At 36.0% G+C, this 21746-nt stretch overlaps 1 protein-coding gene and 1 long non-coding RNA gene across 7 annotated transcripts in view; one reads left to right on the top strand and one right to left on the bottom strand.

The window, feature by feature from the left end:
• The window catches only part of LOC131168510 (uncharacterized), a 93628-nt gene that overhangs the window by 54024 nt on the left and 17858 nt on the right, over positions 1-21746 (top strand). For all 6 annotated transcript variants that reach the window (XM_058128000.1, XM_058128001.1, XM_058127999.1 and 3 more), the window contains exons 10-12: positions 46-114; positions 3314-3430; positions 3537-3782. In XM_058128000.1, coding sequence (XP_057983983.1) covers positions 46-114; positions 3314-3430; positions 3537-3782 — 432 coding nt within the window. The remainder of the gene's footprint in view (positions 1-45; positions 115-3313; positions 3431-3536; positions 3783-21746) is intronic.
• Positions 4566-6314, bottom strand: LOC131168513 (uncharacterized). The gene is made up of 3 exons (XR_009140318.1): positions 6115-6314; positions 5972-6034; positions 4566-4742 (listed from the first exon to the last, which is right to left on the bottom strand). It is a non-coding gene; the product is annotated as an uncharacterized LOC131168513 (long non-coding RNA).

The raw sequence follows: 21746 nt of genomic DNA, 5'->3' as shown, positions 1-21746 counted from the left end.
TCATGTACTCATTATTTTATTTTACCCTTTTTTTTTTTGGTGCAGTTTCCTTTAGAATTAGATGCATGGAAACTACTGCAAAAGCATATACTGTCCGATTATATAAATCACGAGGTGAGTTGATGTTCCAATTTTATTTTATTGCGTAGAATTGTGATGTCGATAAGATCATTGAAGGTTTTTCTATTTCTTTTATTATCTTGGCTTGGAACTGAGGTAACTGCTTGACTGGTAGTAGTGTACTTCCGGCACTCTCTTTTATATACATCCACCATATGGGCAAGACATTGAAAACAAAAGATGGAAATAGACTAATAGTTCGATTTTATTGGTGCTTCCTTCTCATATACTTCCGTAGCTGCTGATTACTTGATTACATGGGCTTGTTTGGGCCATATAAGGCATCAATTTTGTATTTTACGTTTCTAGAGATTGTAGTAATAGTAAACAATGCAAACAACATTAGGGATATTGCTAGGCTTCCTAGATGAAATGTAATGTGTTTAGTTATGGTGTGTGTCTAATATAACTTGTAACTTGATGAAGCACCTCTACTAGCATAATGATGTGAATTTTTTAGTGGTGCTATTTGACATTATCTCATATTTGTGAGAGCAACATTAAATTCTGTTTGATAGGTGTTTTACTATTTCTAGGAATATATCTTGTTTCTTCCAATGTTCTGTTATATTCTACATCATTATATATATTTTTTTTAGTTTTCCTGATGCACGGTACTTTTATATTTGACTATGGTTTCTTCAGTGTGTGCATTCAACATTTTGTTTGTTTGGGTTTGATTGTGTCGTAGCTCTATAATTTTGATTAGGTTTATCATTGGATGAACTGCACTGCTGATATTGACCCCAAAAAAGAAACGGTAGGTATAGCTAGTCCATGAACAGCTAACCATTGCACCGTAAAAATTGGATAAGTTCGATCTATGGTCATTGGGGCCTCCTAAAAGGATCTACTAAATTCATTGAGTTATTCCCAATGATCAAAACTGCCAGTTATTAATGGAGTTCCTTTATCGGTTCTCTGTAAAACATACACTGTTCAATTGTCAGATACCACAATCTTTTGAATTTTTGTACATTCCATTTCAATACAGCCTACATTTTACTTTTTTTCAAATACACACACACTGAAACACAAAAAGGCATGCTAGACCTGGCTGTAAGTATGGGTGTTAGGTGCTGGTACATGTCTAGATGCTGGATCCCTCAAATTTCCCAGTATTTGAATATGTGAAATTGGACAAGAAGGTACACTTGCATTTTGTTGAAGGGTCAAGGTTTGTTTTGCTTGGTCATAACCACTGATTTAAGGGATCGTTTGCAGCCACTTGTAGAGGAGTACTTTTCTGGAAAAAAAGTACTTATCTGAAAAAGTACTTATCTAAAAGTAGTCTGACATTACTTATTATAAGTACTTCTTCAAATAAATACCTTTTTCAGAAAAAAACATAAAAATACTTATTTTCCTTAAAAAAAGGTAGTTTGGAGAAGTATATTTTTGAAATATGTATTTATTTGAGTGTAAACCAAATACTACTTATTGACACAAGTACTTATAGAATGTACTTTTTTTTTTTAAAAAGTACTCAATTTTCAAGATGTTCCAAATGGGGGTTTAATGCGATGAGCTAAATGCTCAAATTTTACTTACGAGTTGAAAAAAGTAGTTTTAGTGACGAGTGGTGTAATAAAAATTGTTGAGATGGAGAAACTATGCCTTTGATGTTGGGGCTGCTTCAATGATCTGTAGCCATGAGAGATAGAAGGGAGGAAGGGGGGAGAAGGAAGAGGGAAGGGAGGGAGGAGAGGAGAGAAACACAGGTCAGTTTCTCAAATCAAATTCAACAACCACTTACAACATGGCTTTCATGCGCTATTTATAAGAAAGCTTCTAACACATGAAATTACACACATGCCTCTAAAAACTACATCGAGTTATAATTTATACCCCTAATATATGCAAATTTAACAAGCAAGCTCCAAAATATGCATAATCTTATACTAATTAAACTAAACTCAACAATACCTTGACCAAATTCTTCTTAATTATTCCCCAACATGGATCTTCCCAAAGTCTCTCTTTTTATCCTACATCAGCCTGTATTTGAAAAATATTTCTTCTTCATGGTTTGCTTAATGCCCAATGGCTTTAGGGATGAGCCCAACCTTTTTTTTTTTTCTTTTTTCTGTTCATGTGTTCTTGTCAACTCAACCTAGATGCCATCCAACCTGTGTTGGACATTAGTGCTTATCTGAGCCCTCATTACATTTTGGCTGGTCTTTGTCTGATCCCAGTTTGAAGATGGAACAGGGTTTGAGATGTGTTTAACATCTCAATGCAATCTTTTATTGGAAGCCTGACTGAATAAAGATGTAATCTTTCATTGGAGTACTAGCAGGTTGTGGGTTTATGCTGTCTCTGCAGAGGCCATTTGGTTAGGGAGGAATGCTTGTATTTTAATGGTTGCTCTGTGTCTTTGCAGTTGCTTTGTTTTTTCTTGCTTCTCTATTGGCATTTTTGCCCAACTACTTGGAATTTGTTTCTCAGATTCAGTGGAATTGGATGGCTCGGCTAGCCTGATCTGTTTATTTCATCTTCTTTATTTTTTCCCTGTTTATTTTCTTTTGTTGTCCTGTCCCTAGGAGAATAACTTAACTTCTCTGTGTCTCTTTCTTCCCTCAACCAATTTCCTTTTTCCTATCCAAAAAAAGTGTCGCATGTGTGAGGCTGACTGGGAGACATTGGCCATTTGATATTACATTGTATTTTGGTGTCTAGGCTTTTTGGGATATGATACCATCTTCAGTGGGATGGTGTGGGTTATTCCGTTTTCAGTGAAGGATGTGCTATTAAGCTAGAGAGATCTTCTGGTTGAACAGGCTAGATTCATTTCCATTGGGGATTTTGTGGATTGGTCAGAATGAATGATTGCCAAATTTTGATGGTACTGAGATGGTGGCAAATAGATTTGAAGGATCAAAATTTTTTCACATTGTTCAAGTAGGATGTGCACCACTGGAAGGCTGTCTTTTTCCCCATTTTGTAGCTCTGCTGAATCTTTTTATGTAACTTAGGTGTTTACTTTTTTTTTTTTTTTTTAAATTTTTTATTAATATGCATTATATTCTCCTTTTCTTTTTGAATAAAGTTCTTTTATTAAAAAAGTGTGCTTTTGCTCATGGTTGTGTTGCTACTTGCTAGTTATGGACTTTAATTAAAAATTGGAATTACCTGTGCTCTTTCTGTCACTTGAAATTCATGATTGTTGATGACAATCACTGGATGTCTTCAGGGGCATGAATTGACCTTGCAAATCCTCTACCGGTTGTTTGGGGAAGCAGAAGAAGAACGAGATTTCTTTTCTTCTACAACTGCTACTTCTGTATATGAGATGTTCCTGCTGGCTGTGGTGTGTTCATTTTCCTGTTTCTATTTTTTTCCCTATGGCTAAGGTTTTTTTTTTTGGAACATTACAACAATAGAAAATGTTCTGAGAAGATTTTCTTACCATACAGGCAGAAACACTTAGAGATTCTTTTCCAGCTTCTGACAAGTCTTTAAGTAGACTGCTCAGTGAAGTTCCTTATCTGCCAAAATCAGTTCTTCAAGTATTGGAGTCCTTATGTTCTCCTGGAAACACTGAGAAAGATGAGAAGGGATTGCAATGCGGAGATCGTGTTACACAAGGTCTTAGTGCTGTGTGGAGCCTGATTTTGTTGAGGCCATCTATTCGAGACGTTTGCTTGAAAATTGCTTTGCAGGTTCCTTCACTTTCTATAACCTTATTATTTACTTTAATGTTTTTTCTTACAACCCCATCACAAATTTTCTTCGCTTCAGCTACTGGCTTTTGACCATGAGTATGATTGAGTTATTGTTGGTGTTTCTGGTGGATATGAGGTTTTATTTGACCATAAATGTGGAAATAATGATCTGCTTGATTGATATTGTTAGTTTACCATAATTAATATGACTATATATGACAGTGAAGCTTAACATTGCTCTCTCTTGCTAATTTTTTTTTTTAAGATGAAGTTAATTTGACTGAGAGCTGAACGCATCATAACTGAACTAGAAACCACCATTGTTTCTGGCACATTGCTTATCTTCTCTGATTAGTCTAATTGAGATGGGTGTGAAAAGTAGAAACTGACCATTACGGAGGGTGCGAACAGCACGAAGAGTGACAGACAAGCTGTGTGTTAACAAAGTGAAGAGAAGTGTGTCGACACTGATGAGCAGCGTATGAACAGAGTGACTGGCAATGTATGAATGGTAGTGATTGACAGTGACGATCTCAGATTCATAACCTATTGTGTTTCATAAAATATCTTCCATTTTGAAAATTATGATGGGTTGTGTAACGACTTGGCCCTTTATATGGACCCAGATTGCTACCACACATACAGAATACCTGTACCTGATAAACATACATAAACAACCCGCCCTAAATAGGGACATACGGGTGTATCTCATACATAACTGTAATTCAAATGTTGCGGAAAAATATAAACATCCATAGGGATTCTATTAGACATATACCAGAGTTCTAACTGTATCTTTAATGCATAGGATTCATACTTAAAACATAAACTGTATTACATCCCCAAAAGAGACTAACCAGGCTAACGACCCAATACTAGTACAAAAACTTACTCCTATCAACCAGATTCTAAGCTCCAAAGTCTCACTAGAAGACTAGGATCGATGCCCTGAAGGACCTGAAACAAAGGTTGTAAGATTGGGGTGAGACACTTCTCAGTAAGGTGGAAGATATTACAACAACACGTGATTACATGAGTTTATTCCAGTTAAAACAGTTGCACAATTCCACATTCATATTATTGCACCATAGGAGATATACAGATAAAATTCAACATCGTTACAAGCGAGAGCACCATAGGAGATATACAAATAAAATTCAACATCGTTACAAGCGAGAGTTCCCGAGGTTAGGGTAGGGTATAGGCCCATACACTGTACGATCCCTACACACGGTACTCAACCTTGTGACCTTGTCCATTTTTGTTTTTTAAATCATGTATATGAATATTTAGATCAACAACCAGCTTTGAAATGTCATAATATGCCTATTTACCCCGTGGCACGGGTTGTGTACTGATAACTCTGACATGCCTTGTTCGTGCAGGCACTGTCAAGCATCTATTATATAGTCCGATTGCCCCACTTGGTCCATTATTTCACCAGTGGTCCTAATACTCCTGCAAGCCGACTATCTCTATACCCACACTGATTCACATGTGTGGTTGCATTGTACTTTACTAGCAACAGAACCGCGCCTTTAGAAATTGGAGTATCTTTCAACTCTTTTAATCTGAAGTATCTTTCAACTCCTTTAGTAACAAGCTGTGGTCCCATTTATCATATATACAATTAACAATGAAAACATAATAACTTGTGGATTTCCAGTATTTTCACAATCTCATTAATGAACTAAACAAGCATTCTTTCTTTCTTTCAAATTGAGGTATCAATTGGCACACGTACTCTCGGTTTACCCCTTTTCACATATATAGCTCGGTATTTAACCGGCACCTGTTTTCCACAGTTTCAGATAGTATAATGGAATCTTAGTTCTTATAGTTCATAACTGTATATACCAATGCATTTTAAGTCCATTTAACAGCTTATATCATGTTCGTTTCGTCAAAAACTACTTTAAGGAGTAATCGGTTCAAAAAGTCATTTAAATGAAAAATGAGGGTTCAAGCATCTCCTACTAGTAGTTTAAAACAACTAGGTAAGTTTTTAAAACGTTTGTAGATCATACGCAAAATCCCTAAATTTAACAAAACCGTAAAAATAATTAAACCGACACTTTTACTCTTTAGAATTTTGCAAATGAACAGTCATAAGGTACATAATAGTATAGACTACAGTTTTTCCAGTTTACTTTTTAAAATAAACTGATGTAAACAAATTCCCTTACCTTAAACTTGAAACCGAAACACGAACGAATTGATTTAAAACAACGACTCGGGGTCCCCAAAACCTAAAAATCGAAGAACAATACTTCAATATAATTTCCTATACTACCGATCTACTGAACCGAAACCAAATTCAGACCCTTACCTCGATTTTAGGGAAAATCCCGAAATTCTACAAACGAAGATCCGTTCCACAATAAACGTAGAGATTCTCCTTTTGATCCACGTGGTAACGATGGATCGTGAATTCCGGCAATGGACGGCGCAAAATCCTAGAGAGAGAGAGGGTTGGTTCAAGTTCTAGAGAGAGAGAGAGAGAGAGAGAGAGAGAGAGAATGAGAGTTTATAAATAAAACCTGACTTAGCCTTTAAGTAATCAAAATAAATATCTTCTCAAAGATATTTATATATAAATATCTCAAAATATCTCTTTTCAAAATATCTTCTCCAAAATATCTCTTTATTTATTTACTTATTTATTTATTTATTTTTTTGGGCCAGGTTACTACAGGTCGGTATGTTGTGAATCACAAAGAAAGAGGGAAGGTTGTTTCTCTTGGTTTTAGGGGTAAATGAGTATTTTTGAATGGACACATTGGAAATGATAATAAAAGTTATGAGAGGATATATGCATGGATATGGAGATAAAAATGAGTGTAGGGATATGATCTTAAGACTTTGCTATGTCATATGATCTTATTACAATGAATATTTGCTTTAAGAAGAGAGAGGAATACTTAATAACCTTCAAAGGTGGACTAGATAAATGTCAAATAGATTTTTGCTTAAGTTGGAAGGGTAGATCGTTTGTCATGTAAGGATCGTAAAGCTATCCCAAGTGAAAGCTTGACTACACAAAATAGAGTTTTAGTGTTAGATATGTGTGTTAAAAAATGAAAGAGAGGGTAATATGATTTAGTACAAGAGAACTAGGTGCTGATATCTAAACGGAGAAGAGTTTTCCTAATGGAACAAGAGTAAGAGTAGTGACACTTTCTTTCTCAAAAGTTGCATTAATTAGCTAATAATTTGTCTAAGTTTTTGAATGAATTTTTCAAAAATGTGGTTGGCGTCTTCAACTTATTATTATTATTATTATTATTATTTCAAATTTTCATTTTCTAATTTCAAATCAGTTGTGGGAGAAACTGGACATAATCTTAGGGGCTGTTTGGTATCACTGTCAAAAATTACAAGAACGAAAACTAAACACTAGAAATTGGAACTAAAAACCAGAAACAACAACCTGTTTGTTTAATATTTATAAAACTAAAACAAATAAAAACTTAATTAAATAATGCTCATTTTCGTTTGTAAATCAAATATTATTACAAAAATATGATTAAAATAATAAAATTACAAAATAATACTCATTAAAAAAATTCTATAATGAAAATAAAATTATTATATTATTTTACTTGTTGCACATTTAAAATTTACTTTACAATAAAAATTTGATTGGACATGACAATTGAAAATAGTAAAAATATTTTGTATTTGACTTTATTAGTATTTTTTGAAATTTATGTATATTTTTATTTTAATTATATTTAAATTCATATGATTATTTTATTTTAATTTTAATTTAAAAGTATATAAAATGAATTATTTAATCTAAAAGAACTATTTTTGAATATTAGAATTTTTAGCAACAAGTTGCCAAAACAATTGAAAACCATAAAATATGGTTTTCAATTTTTCTGCAAACAGCTAAAAATCGACAACAGAAACAAAAAAATGATAACATAAATAAACGCATTTTTATAATCTGTTTCTTCACTATGCAGAAACAAAAATAGAAAATAGAAAACAACAATACCAAACAGACCCTTAGCTTTCAAGTTCTTATTTTCCTTTTCTGAAATTTCATTTTTGTTTGACAAAAGATATAGTCTGTTTTTTAGTTCCTTATACTTAAGGCCAATAGATTGAAGGTCATCATGCATCTTATTTGAAGTATTATATAATTCACCATAACTAGGCTTTTCATCATTGGAAGAGTTATATACCTCCTCTCTATCCTTAATGGCCATGTGGCAAAGATTAGCTACCTTGTTGGAGTTAGAGTTGGCGTCACTATCTTTCCATATTGCATTGAGTGCTTTCTTCTTTAGCTACCCTTTAGTCATCCTTGTCGCTTGTTTATCCTTCTCATCTCCCTTCTTCTTGATGTTCTTGAATTCTTGAACTTTCTTGTGATTACTGCAATGCCTTCGTCATGGTCTTCATCTTCTTCCTCCTCCTTTGTTGAGGCAAGGCTAGGGTCTTCTTGTTCTTGGCATCCATTTTTCTTTTTAGCCTCCATTTCATATGCAAGAAAGGATCCAAGCTATTCATCTAGAGAGTTATTTATGATTCTTTGCTTCTTGGATTGTAGCTACTTTGGCATCCTAAGCAATTGGCAAGCATAAAAAAAAAAAAAAAATGTCACAAGTTCATAATTAGTGTAAGACTTGCCAAGAAACCTTAAATAATTTAAAATAGCGGTTAATGTAGTGAACATGTCCTCAATGTTTTGATGTTCTCTCCTTTCAAACATCTCAGAATCATGAGCAAGCATATTTACTTTTGATAATTTTACTCTAGTTGTTCCTTCAAGAGTAACTTCAAGTGTGTGCCATATTTATTTAGTAGTGTCACGTGTGAAAACCCTATTAAATTCACCACAAGCTAAGGCACATATAAAGTATTCATATCTTTAGCTTCTAATGTGTGTATGCATCTTTCATCCTTATTCCAAATATTTCTAGTTTTGGGCTTATCTTCACCATTATCCGCCGAGGTTGGGGAATTATATCGATCTTGGGTTGTTTCCAAAATTTCAAAGGATTGGAGGTAAATCTTCATCCTAGTTTTCCAATACATGAAGTCGTTACCATTGATTCAGTGTGGTCTAACAGTGGACAGCAACAATAACATTGTTGGTTGCTATGTATCATTTTTAGATGGTTAGTCTATATAAACAAGAGCATTAGCTATGATTCCAATTGTTATCTCAAAGACAACCTAGGAGGGGGGTGAATTGGGTGAAATTTTAAACTAAAATGCTAGATTGAGCTATTTAAAAAATAGTCAAGCAATGCAAACAATAATACCACAAATTCCACAACAATAAAAGAGATAAGGGTTCGAGAAATGCAAACTGTATAAAGTGACTCAGCATCCTCCACTCTCTCAAGGCTTCAACTATTTGAGGTTCTACTTATCAATTATCTTTCTACTAGTGAAGGAGGAAGGTTTTAAATTTCAATTTGTACTAAAATTTCAAAGGCTAAAAAAGGTATAAACATTTTGACGTAAATTTTTAATTTTTTAAAAATGATAGAAATTCATAATAATGCATGATTTAGAATGAAAATATTGTGAATAGAATACATGAATGACTAGTATGTTATATGTGAGGTGTGAATAACTGTAAAATGGAGAGCTTGATGTGTTGGCTAGAAAAGAGGAAGAAGGGAGACTTTTGGATTGTGAGAAGCTAAAGAGGGGGCTATTGAAGAACAAATCAGAGGAGATCATTTCACATCTCTCAAAGCTCTGATGTTGCTAAACAGTGTTCTGACACCAAAAAATGCGATTGCTCCCTATGATGGTCTTGTCTCTTGATTGTGTCCATGGGAGTGTTATTGCAAATTGTTAAAGAGGTTTGTAAGGTTGCAGGGGCAAGATTTTGTAGTGGTAAGAGTTTGGAATGGGTGTTCAACAGTTTATTTTATAGTTAGGGTGGAGCGAAAAGTGCTCAATGTGATGTCGACACCATAGTGTTTTGAATTTCAGAGTTTGCTTGGAGGTACATTTCCTTTATTTTTTTGAAGATAGAGGAGTTCTTGTGGATTACAAATAACTTTGGCGGTTATATGCGAACATGGTTTTAATAATGGCTAGGACTGTTGTGTAACGTTGTTACGTAGTGGTTTTTCGGGTTCCTGATATCATTACCCTGCGAAATTGGTGGGAAGAAAAATCATGGCCGTGGTGGCCATTGCGGACTGCGACCGTTACGTAAAGGCTGCTACGACCATTGCATAACCGCTACAAGACTGTTATGCCAAGAAAATTATTTTATTTTTTACTTTTTATTCTATCTTTTGTTTTTCCCCTCTTTCATAAATCATTCTCAATATACAATGTGGTGAGAGGGGGAAAAGATTATAATGAGGATGATAATGATACAAAATTCACTATTTTTTTAAATACTCACAAGAGATGCATTAATTAAAAATTTGAAAATTAGGAAAATATTTTATTTTGGTAATAATAGCAATTTGATATTTATGTTCTATATTTTTCAAACTTCAACTTTCTTTCTTTTCTATTATTGTATATTTGTATTATTCATTTTTCTAATGTCTAATAGATTAATGGAGTGTATAATATATATTTTTTTTTTATTAATTAAGTTAGGACACATAAGAATTTTATCATGCATAAGAACAATGAGAATTATGGATACGCGCACACGTTATTTTTCTATCAATGGTGGTTTAAAACAAATGTAAACTTCTTGCGCTTTCCAAACAACTTAATTGAACTAAAGGATCCAAAATACACTAAAAAATCTAAGAAGGGTTAAAAGCTTAAAACATGCAAATTCACTAATATACGCATGGTTGTGTGCGCTTGAAAAAAATTTGTGGCTATTACACCAACTTCCCGTTATGTAACATCCGCTACTCCTACTTCTTGTTACACCCGTTACCGTTACGTTATGCTACCCGCTACTGCGATTTAAAACCATGTTTGCGAAGGTAGTTGAGGAGTCAACTTGGTTAGTTTGGGGGGTTTTGCTTCTCAAATATGGAGGTGATTGGGCTTTATTAAGTCATGATTCAATGGGAAGGGGGGATTCCTTCATTTGAAAGGGTTTTGAAGGTGGTGGAGGCAAGCCCCATGCATCCCTAAGGGCAAGAAGGGGATACCGCAAACCCTCGTTTGAGGTGCGCATTGTGGTTCTTTGAACTTCATTTGACATAAGAAGCAGGCAATGAAGCAGAGTGTGTTTTAAGGCTTTTGTCTACATTGTGAGACTAGTGTCAGCGAGGTGGAGTATCATCTCTGAGTGGAGTGTAGTATGTGGTTCTAGGGATAGAAGATTATTTCCTTTCCCAAGTTTTGATTTTGCTACCAGTTTTAAATCTAGTTTTGAGGAGTTAGCTTTGGGCCTTTCCTTAGTGGGCTGAATAAAATAGTTTCAAAGTGGGTTGTTAAAGGAATGGGTCTAGCCTAGTTCAAGAGGTTGACTTGATATCTTCTGGACTAAAGGGGTTGAGCTTGCATAAACTGGGCCCTTTTAGAAAACAATATATGGATGGTGATGGAAGGGAGGGCTAGAAGGGAATTTTTGATGAAGCTAGTGCATAAAAAGCTTAAGGCAACTTGAAGAGGGTTGGGTATGATGAAAAGCCTTAGGAGGCTATACAACTAAAGGATAAGTGTTTTCCTACCAAAGAAGCTCCTTCAAATATTAGGGAAGAGGAAGGTCATTTAGCCTAAAGGGCCATTGAGCAAAACAAAAAAGGCATATCAAAGAGAGTTGTTAAGATGAACATCACCAAAAGATGATGCAACTGAAAGCTAATTGTGTACCCTTTGAAGAAATATTGTGAGAGTAGCAGGGAAGTGGCATGCAATTTTGACAATAAACTTTGTTCTCCACTACCGTGTAATTGTGGTGTAGCAAATAGGGGTGTGGATAGTGGAGATACAAAGAAAATAGGAGTATGGAAGAAGATTTACGTAATTTGTACAATTTTGAGAGAAATTTTTGGTTGACAATTGAGAGCTAACTTAGATTTGGATGGAGACAATGTCTTTGTGCAATTTTCAAAGAGATTTTTTGTGAGTGTAAGGGGGTGTAGTTGCTTTTAAGCACAATTCTAATGAGATGAAAGAATTGATTGATAAGGAGTTTATGCCCCTTGTTCTTGTCCTTATTCTTGATAGAATGGACTTTTTTGATATTCCTTCTGATATAGGAAGGGACAAAGATGAAGAGGCCACTGTACCTACGATTGAGACTAATTCTGTTGAATCTGGAGAAGATATTCTTCCCCTTCCAAATAAGGATGTTTTTCGTTGACACTTTATGCCACTGGGAAGGTCTTGATGGGGGTAATGCTTTTGAATTTGGCTTGGGGGTTCATGAGAGAGAGCGACACCCAAACAAGCTCCTGGTTGACCAAATTTTGAAATTATGAGTCCCATTGAGGTTGAGGTGGGGTTGGGCTTGAGTCCTAGAACATATGAGCTAAAGAAGTTTCATAATTAAAAAATTTTGGCCTCTTCCATCAATTCTGGAGGCGGGAAGGGTATGAGAATATGAGCATTTTTAGTTGCAATATTAGAGACCTTGGGGACTTTATGAAGAGAGGCTTGATTAGGGAGGTTTTACTTAGATATTCACCTGATACTGTATTGATTTAGGAGACCAAGTTTGAGAATGTTGACCCGAGGGGGGGGGGGTTGTTGAAGGGATTTGGAAGGGTGTTATAAGGATTAGGCACTCGTACCTTCTCAAAAATTGGCAATTGGAGTTCTTGTGTTGTAGACACTCACTCTATTTCTAGAGTGGATAGTCTTGTAGGCTTTTTCTTCTTCTCAGTCTTGTTAGAAGTGATAGTTTGGGGTCAATGGTGGGTTTCCTTAGTGCATGGCCCTTCTAGACCAACTCTTAGAAGTTCTTTTTAGGATAAGATTTATTTTGCTATTGCTTTTTGCACCCCTAGATGGATTGTGGGTGGTGATTTTAATTCTGTGAGGATTCTACGAAAGAAGTGGGGAGGTAGGGTTACTACAAGTATGCATAATGGGAACTAGGTTCATAAATTATGGTAAACAAATTGTCTATCAATGAATTAAGAAAGAATATATATGAACTTTCTATTTATGATTGTAACAAATTATGATCAAATGACTTTCAGATGTTTGCCAATGTCATTTTAATGATTTCACAATTTGAATAATTTTGAATTCATCTCAAACAAATACATCAGCCAAACACAAATAAAAATCTGTCCAATAACTGTACCTGCATCAATCCACACCCATTAGGATTTAATTCAATTAAGAACGTGTCATAAAAATAAAAAAATTATGCATTAGTTATATATGATTTAGTTATGTGTGTGTGTGTATATATATATATATATGTATATATTATTTATATGTATATTATATGTTTATATATGCTTATACGTATACATTGAATGCATATATTAGGGAGAGTGGCTTAAGAGATCTTCATATGGAATGCTATTTTTCATGGTCAGGTGGAGCTAGGGGTGGTTAGCAAGCTCGACAAGTTCTTGTTTTGTAGTGACTAGGAGGATGAGTACCCTAATATCTCCCATAATGTTTTAGCTTGACCCACTTCTAGTCACTTTCCAATCTTGATGGAATCTAGTAAAATTTCTTGAGATCCTAGTCCTTCAGGTTTGAAAATATGTGGCCGGATCATGATTCCTTCCAGCCTTTGATTAGGAATTCTTTGAGTGAGGAAGTGGATAGGAGTTGGGAAGGGTTTAGATTTGTGAAGAAGTTGAAGAGGCTGAAAAAGAAGTTGAAAGGGTGGAATAGGAAAGTGTTCGGAGATGTAAGGTTAAGAAAGGCAGCTATTTTAGGTGAGTTGGATGAGTCAAGTAGGAAGGAAGAAGTTAATCTCTTGAAGGATAAGGAGGTGAAAAGGGTTTCATTGAAAAATGAATTAGAAGAGGTGATCTTCAAGGAAATGGGAAGTTGGATACAAAAGACTAAATTTAAATGGATTAAAGACGGTGATTGTAATTCTAGATTTTTTCGTAGAATAGAAAATTGGAAAACAAGGAAGGATTTGATCAGGGGTTTGGATGGTGGTGGTGGGGAGATATCTCCAATCATAGTCAGATTGCTTTCGAGATTATCGAGTTTATTCTAAGTTGTATTTTGAGGCGGTTGTTAGTAGACTGATGATTGAAGGTTTAAAGCGGGATCCTTTTTATGGTAATAAGATGGCTTGGTTGGAGAGACCTTTTGTGGTGGAGGAAGTGAGGGTTACAGTATTTGGGATGGAAAGGGGCAAAGCACTAGGGTCGGACCGGTGAATTTAGCCTTCTTTCAAGATTCTTAGGAGGAGGTTGAAGGTGACTTGCTTAAGGTTTTTATCAAATTCTATTGGAATGGGATTTTGAGCAAGAATATTAATTCAACTTTCGTAACTTTGGTTCCAAAGAAAAGTAGGTTTATTAAGATTTTTGACAACAATCCTATTAGTCTAGTTTCTAGTGTTTGTAAAATTATCACCAATGTACTAGCTGATAGGTTGAATGCAGTGCTGGATAAGACTATTACTAAGTCACAAAGTGCACTTATTGGGGGAGGGGAAGGCGGGGAGATTGTAGATGCCATTTTGATTGCTAATGAGGTCTTTGAGGAAGGGGTTTGGACAAAGGTGGCATTGGTGGTGAGGGGTTGCGTGTCTAATGTGAGCTATTCGGTTCTAGTGGATGGTGTGCCTAAATCTTGGTTTATGGCTTTGAGGGGGATTAGACAAGGTGACTCTCTTTCTCCATTTTTGTTTGTTTTAGTGGTTGATGTTTTTGAGTAGGTTGGTTGATAGTGTAGTGGATGGTGGTTTAGTGAAAAGGCTAGATGTGAGGAGGGAGGGGGTGATGGTTTCCCATATTCAATTTGCCGATGCTACTATCTTCTTTTTAGAGAGTTATAGGCCTTCTTTTTTTGAATATTTTAGGTCTTTTTCATACTTTGGAGAGGGTTTTGGGCTTAAGATTAACCTGGGGAAGAATATTATTGTGGCCATTTGTCTTCGGAGGTGGGCTACAATGCATTGGATTGACCATTGTCCTATTTAGGAATTCCTTGTGGTGGTAATTCTAGATCTTTTAGCTTTTGGGATCCAATTGTGGGGAGGGTGTAGCATTTTGATGGGTTGAAGGGGGCTTCCTTTTATTTGTTTTAGTTTTATTTTTTTAGCCCCTTGGGATAGAGTTACTCTCATTCAAGCTTGTCTTTCTAGTATCCCCAAGGTCTTGAATTTTGATTTTGACTAAAATTTCATAGCTTCTATAGCGTGGAAACTTCTATGGAAATTTCAGTTGCAAGGTCAATTTCGATTTTGGTTTAAAAAATGATGTAAATTGTTATAGTAAAGCATATAATTCTTTTATGAAACTTCAAAAATAGTAAATAGACATAGTACTGCAAGTTTTAGAACTAATATAAGTAGGTTTGTTGTGTATGAGGTGTCGTAGCTCTAATATAATATTCATATTAAGCATATTCAGTTAACATTAACGAAACTCATACATCAATTAATTATTATTTATAATACAAATAAGGATGTTTTAGACATAAATGGTTGAATAAAATGTTGTAGCTAATATATAAGTTTAATTTTCCATATAATTTCAAGAGCATTTATAATAATCATTGGTTTCAATAAAAAAGTAGTTGAATCAAGAGAGAAGTTTCATTTTGTATTTAAACCCCACATTTGAAGTCCAAGGAAATTCATTCTATAGTTAAAAAGTAGTTAAAGTTTTTCTAAAATTTCAAGATTTTGATAAATTTTGGATGATTTATTGACATTTCGACCGAAATTTTATAAGACATAAATTGATTGCCATTTCGATTTTGATTTCGATGGTGGTGGAAAGTGGAAATTTCAACATAAATTTCGAAAATTCCTAGGAAATTTAAGACCATGAGTGGTTGCATTTTCTTTCCATTTTCAATATTCCTGTGAGGGTTGCTAGCAAGATTGAGAAAATAATGAGAGATTTCTTGTGGTCAAGGTACGGGCTTTAGGAATTATTTGGTGAGTCGGGATGTTTTTTGTAGGTCTAAACGAGAGGGTGGTTTGGGTCTTGGAAATTTGGTGTCTAACAACATGTGTCTCTTGGCCAAATTGATTTTGGCGGTTCATTCTAGAGGATTCTTCCCAGTGGCATAGAGCTGTTGAAAGAAAGTTTGGGCTAGACAAGAATGGGTGGGATACTAATTTGGGATTTAGATGTTCTTCAGAAAGTCCGTGGAAAGCTCTCTCATATTTATCCCTCTTTATTCCCCATTCTAAATTCTTGTTGGGTATTGCTTGTAATATTTGTTTCTACAGAGACTTTTGGCTGGGCAATGTTATTTTGTCCACCTCTTTTCCTCATCTATTTTGTCCGAGCTTAGGGGCAGAATGGTGCCATTTCTTTTATTTTCAATCCGGTGATCGTTTTGCCTTTGCAGAATTTCGTCTTTTCTTTCGCCAGTTCTAGAGGTCCTTGAATGATAGGGAGGTGGAAGAATTATCCTCTTTGTTAGTTTTGTTGAATAATGATCGGCTTTCTTTGGAAGCAGATAGTTGGTCCTAATCTTTGGATCCTTTGGGGGTATATTTTTGCATATCATTTTGTGAGTTTTTGGCTAGTTCTGATTCTTCTTTTCCTCTCCACTAATCTATTTGGAAGGCCAAAGTCCCCCTAAAAATCAAGCCCTTTATCTGGTTGGTTGTGCTTAGTGGAATCAATACCAATAAGTAGTTGCAGATTAGGAGATCACTGAAGGCCGTCTCTCCAGATGTTTGTGTGCTTTGTTTTAAATGTTTAGAATCTGCTTTGCATCTTTTTAAGCAATGCGATTTTTCCTGGTGGGTATGGAATAAATTATTCGGTTTTTTTGTAGAATGTTGGGTTTGCCCAAAGACCGTGGAGGATTTTTGGCAGTTTCTTTTACAGTTCTGGTAGGAAAAAGGACAGGGCAACATTCTGGAAATGTGCTTTCTTTGCAATATTTTGGGGGCTGTGGCTGGAACACAATGCACATATTTTCTCAGGGAAGAAGTTGTCTCTGCTGGTTTGGGAGAAGATTCATTATATGACTTCTCTTTCTTGTGTGGGTCATGGGAACTTTAAAGGGGTAATCTTTTCGGATATTCAGCACGATTGGCGATACTTGTTGTATTGGTAGTGTGTGCTGTTTTTTTTTTTTTTTTCTGTTCTCTTTTCTTTTTTGTTTCTGCTTTGTTTATTTATCTAGATTATTCCAAATTTCGTTAAGGAGATGTCTTATTCTACTGGTTGTACATTCTTAATCTATCAATGAACTTCTTTTGCTATCCAAAAAGAAAGGGGCAAAAAAAAAAAAAAAAACTAATCTAGTAACTCACTACGATTCCCTTGCTTTCACTGAGGCAAGAACATCATACAATACACTTGAGTATGAGAAAATTGCAAGGAGAATCCTCACAAGAAGTTTTTGATGATTCTCTCTTTTGAGTAAAAATGTGCAAATGAAGAATTAGATGAGAGAAGAGAGCTAGAGAGCTTGAGATTGTGTTTGCCAAATGTCTTAGTTATTGTTCGTTGTCTTAAGAGGGCATATATATAAGATACAATGTTAAAAAGCTGACTTTGAATGACAAAAGGGCAATGTTTGGTCACTTGGAAGGGGGAGAGAGAGATAATTGGAAGGGGGGGAGAGAGATAAAGGATACAGATTGTGGATCTTTCAATATTATGAAAACTCATCAGAAATTGTCCGTTTTTCAGAGATTAGAGAGAAAAACTAGTGATGTAGATATGATGAAATCTGGGGTTCATTTGGTGAAGGATGGGAGTGCTGCCAAAAAAGTTTGGCCGGATTCCAAGCTGGGGAAGAGAGGGTGGCCAGAGATTGCAGTTGGAATGATAAGAGTTGTGAGGCAAGAATCTTGGAAGAAGTTCAATTTGAATTTGGAATGGGAATTGGGATTTTCTGAAGTGATAACAATTTAAGAGGGGATGATGGGCTGGGGTATTGAAGGAATTTTAATGAGCCAAACTGAGCATATTAGAGTTCGCGGTGATTGTCTGTGGTTTGATGAGGACAAGGGATATGGGCTGGAAGAGTTTGGACCTGAAGGTGGTTCATAGGCTTCAATAAATCAAGCTTTAGTAAATCAAGCCCAAACATGGATGCTTGGGCTCCATTAAGAAGATTTTTTTGCGCTGCTCAATTCAAGCCCAATTTTTAAGTCCCTTTTGCTGTGAAGGAGAATGTACAATGGAGGTCAAAGGAGACAAAGCTAGTGGCAGAGGATTGAGGAAGGAATTGCAGGGGACATTTGTAGAAGTGGGGATGACATTGATGAGTCAAGGGAAGGGGTTCAACAGCTAACGATAGTCAATCAATAAAATGATCTTGATTTTAATGATTGTGACGTTATTGATCTTCCTAATGGTAGCCCGAAAGGAAGATTATGACAAGGGGTTTGGTCATGCAGATTTTATAAGAAGGGTGGGGCTTCGAATTTTCTGTCAATATTATTGCCAAAAACAAGGAATATGAGTTGTGCTGTTTCATGGGAAAAGATATCTCTGAGGTCAAGTTTGGGGATGATGAGTGTAACTCTTTGATTTCCCAGGCAGTTTGGTGAGGAAGAGGGGGAAGAGGAAGATATAATGATATGAGAGTATGAAAGAGAGGACATCTATTGGAACAGCTAACTGAAGGCCATGGCTTCAAAGATGAAGTTGACATAAATGGAACTGTTAACATTAATTAGGGTCAAGCTCGGGCAATGTGGGCTTGGGGAAATTCAACTTATTTATTCTCCATTTGAAGGAAGCTGCACCTTTCAGAATGTTGTGGTTGAGGAAGGATCTTTGGCTATTATACCATATAAATTAGATTCTACTTGTGCTGGTCCTGAGGTTACTCTTGGGAGAGTCTCAAGTAAACCCTAGTGGGGAACTCTAGTGGAGAGTTTGGCTGAGGCCAGGGTATCCAGGGATAGGAAAAGGGGTAAGAAATTGAAAAGGGAGTTGGATTGGATGTTATAGTTAGTTAATTGCAGGACTACAACGAAAGAGGCAAATGCTCGAGGGTCCTTAATGAAGCTTACTTCCTGGAACATTAAGGAGGGCTGGGGGTAAGAGGAGAGTATTTAAGGAGTGAGAAGTAGAGGCATTGAGGAGTGGTGGTCCTCATGACTTTATCGTCCCAATTTGTCCTCCTTGAGATACTATTCGTTGATGAGTTAGTAGCTGTTTTTGACTTGTGCGATCTGCACTGGACGTGGGAGGAGGGGATGAGACTTCAATCTGCAGCTCTACTGATAATTAGGGAGGTCGAGGATCTCTATGAGTATGAGGAGGTTTGACTTCTATATTCAAGATTGCGAGCTTAGAGACATTCCGTTAAGCAATGGTTGATTTACTGCATGGATACCGTTTGGTGATAGACATGCATCCTCTAATATTGATTGAACTCTGCTTACAGCATGTGGGAAGAGACTTTTCTGCATCTAGTGTAGGAAACCCTTGCTAGACCTTCCTCTTGCCATTGTCCTTTGATGCACCCATCCTTGCGGGCGTAAAAGGTGGGTGAGAGAGTGTCAAGTTCAGAGGTGGTTTTTCACTGATGAAAATAGTTAAGCACGTGAAGTTGAAGGTGAAGTTGGAACACTGGAACAAAGAGATCATTGGGAACACTAAAGAGACAAAAAACTTCATTTTTTTTTATGAAATTGTTGGTCTCCCCTCTCCTTCACCAACAGATCCTGCTCAAGTTCTTTTTTTAATATTTGCTCCAGGGTTTGTCAAAATGATTTGTTTATGATGATCTGTTCCCATGTTTTACATGCCCAAGCCTGCTTAGGGTTCATGAATCGATGGCTTGAATTGGTGATTTGCTCCCTCACCTCAGGCCATGTTTGATTGTTGTTGAAGTATTTGGTGAATTGGAAGACCTAATCACAATAATACGTCTCACCCTCTATTTATAATATATACCAAAGTACATAACAATGACCACAATACCCTCACTAACTCATTCCTACTAACATGGCAATAGCACATGCTAAATGACCAAAATAACCTATAACAAAAATAACGAGCTACAGTTATATTCACAACTAATAATGTAGACTTGCAATTGTTGCATTTGCCCACTCATACTCTATTGATCTTTTCCCTCTCCTCCACCAATGAGTCCTGCCTGCCTATTTTGTTGGAAAAATACAAGCATTAAGTTCCGTCTATTATCAATATCTATTCTAGGGTTTTAAGAAAGCATCTGTTAATGGTAATCCATCCACATCTTGTTTTCCTTCGAGGAATAAATAGTATAATGATTGAGCTATTTTCTACCTAGAGAGAGAGCCAAGCAGTAGGCATTACAATGGCTAGTATTGTAAGCATTGATGGCTCTCTGATCTGGTATAGGTGGTGTTGATATCCAATTTTCTCTGGGGTTGATTTTATTTATCAATTAATTGGAAGATGATGGACAATAAGCAGCTTTGGAACAGTTAATTGTGACGTCTCTATCTTTGTCTTTGGATTGAGTAGTGGTCTTCAATTTCTAATTTTAAGGTTTAATTGCCTTCATATTTTGTCCAAATAGGGGGTTATCCCTAATTTGGTTAAGGTTTTGTTCTTAGAATTAGGGTGATCTTGTCTCCAATCACCCTTATATGACAAGGTGAGGGTTTCCTTGTTTCTAAAGGGTGTTTCTGGGGAAAGTGGATTAGGGCAACACACTATCTTCCGTTTCTCTATAAAACGGAAGCTAAGGCTCCCTTTTGAGGGGACCCAATCGGAATAGATGCATGCTCAAGATGGAGGAATTCACATTGAGAAGAAAAGACACGAGAAGAAACCCAACCTAGGTGATAGACAAGATTGAAAAGAGAGCAAATAAAGAAGCTTGAAAGGTTTATGCTTGGAGAATCCTAGGAGTGTTCTTCTTTTCTTTGGCTGGCATTGAAAGGTTTGCTCTTGGATCTTTTGAACGTGGAGTTTGGTAATAGTATTAGGATTCCATGACCTATTTGGCGTAAATATGAGTAAGAATTCTCATCTTGATGTAGCCCTTATGTTGGTATGAATATCCTCGCCGTTATTTTTGTTTTATGATGTTTTGAAATCATAGGTATTGGAATCATTTAACATATACATGGCGATAGGTCTTTATTGATCTGGATTTTGAGGTAAGTACACTGTATAGGAGTCTTATTCGTCATTGTTTCTTTGCAGATTGTTCATGAATGGGGCTTGAAAGTTGTAAGCCTAGAAAGAGAGAGAATTGCAAAACTAGCAGTAACAGGTTTGGCCTGCAGTTGGTAGCTCTAGTGAGGGCTTGCGGACTATGTTTAGAAGATTTGCATAGAAAGCCATCAACCTAATAGAGAAGAGAAGAAGAGGAAGAATAAGAAGACGAAGAGGGAGAAGATGTAATGGTGGTTGGTGAGGCTTCCTACAATCTGGTGATGGCACTAGAACAAAGGTGGCGACGGTGAGACCATGACAATAATTGCGATGGGGCGCCAGCGAAGATCGTTGGAATCCATGGCCGAGTGGTGGTTTTGTGTAGAGGAATAGGAGCCTCAGCAGTGGTGATTTCATCCAAACTGGAGCTGTTGTTGGAGCTGGCTGTGCCATCGGAGCTCCAACTAACAGCAGCATCAATCCCACACTGTAGCCGAATTAGGGTTTGCAGGAAGCCCTAGTAGGTTGAACATAGCGAACGAGAAGGTAGGGGTGCGCCCTCACATGCTTGCACGTGTTTCTTTTAGTGAATTGGACCGGTCCACTGGTCCAAATAAGTTGGTCAACCAATTTTTTCTTATTATTTTAAACTCCAAAAAAATTTAAAAAATTGTTTTCTTTTGCAATAAATTGCCAAAAAATATGGGAAAACCAGAAAAGATCTTTTATATTAGAATAATTTTTATTTTTTTTTATTTTATTTTCTCATTTTGTTTATTTTTATCTTTTATTTGATTCTTTTAATAAAAAATGCATCTTTTCT

Source organism: Malania oleifera, chromosome 11, assembly GCF_029873635.1.
Source record: "Malania oleifera isolate guangnan ecotype guangnan chromosome 11, ASM2987363v1, whole genome shotgun sequence".
NCBI classification, from domain to species: Eukaryota; Viridiplantae; Streptophyta; class Magnoliopsida; order Santalales; family Ximeniaceae; genus Malania; species Malania oleifera.
This window is presented reverse-complemented; position numbering and strand designations above follow the sequence as displayed.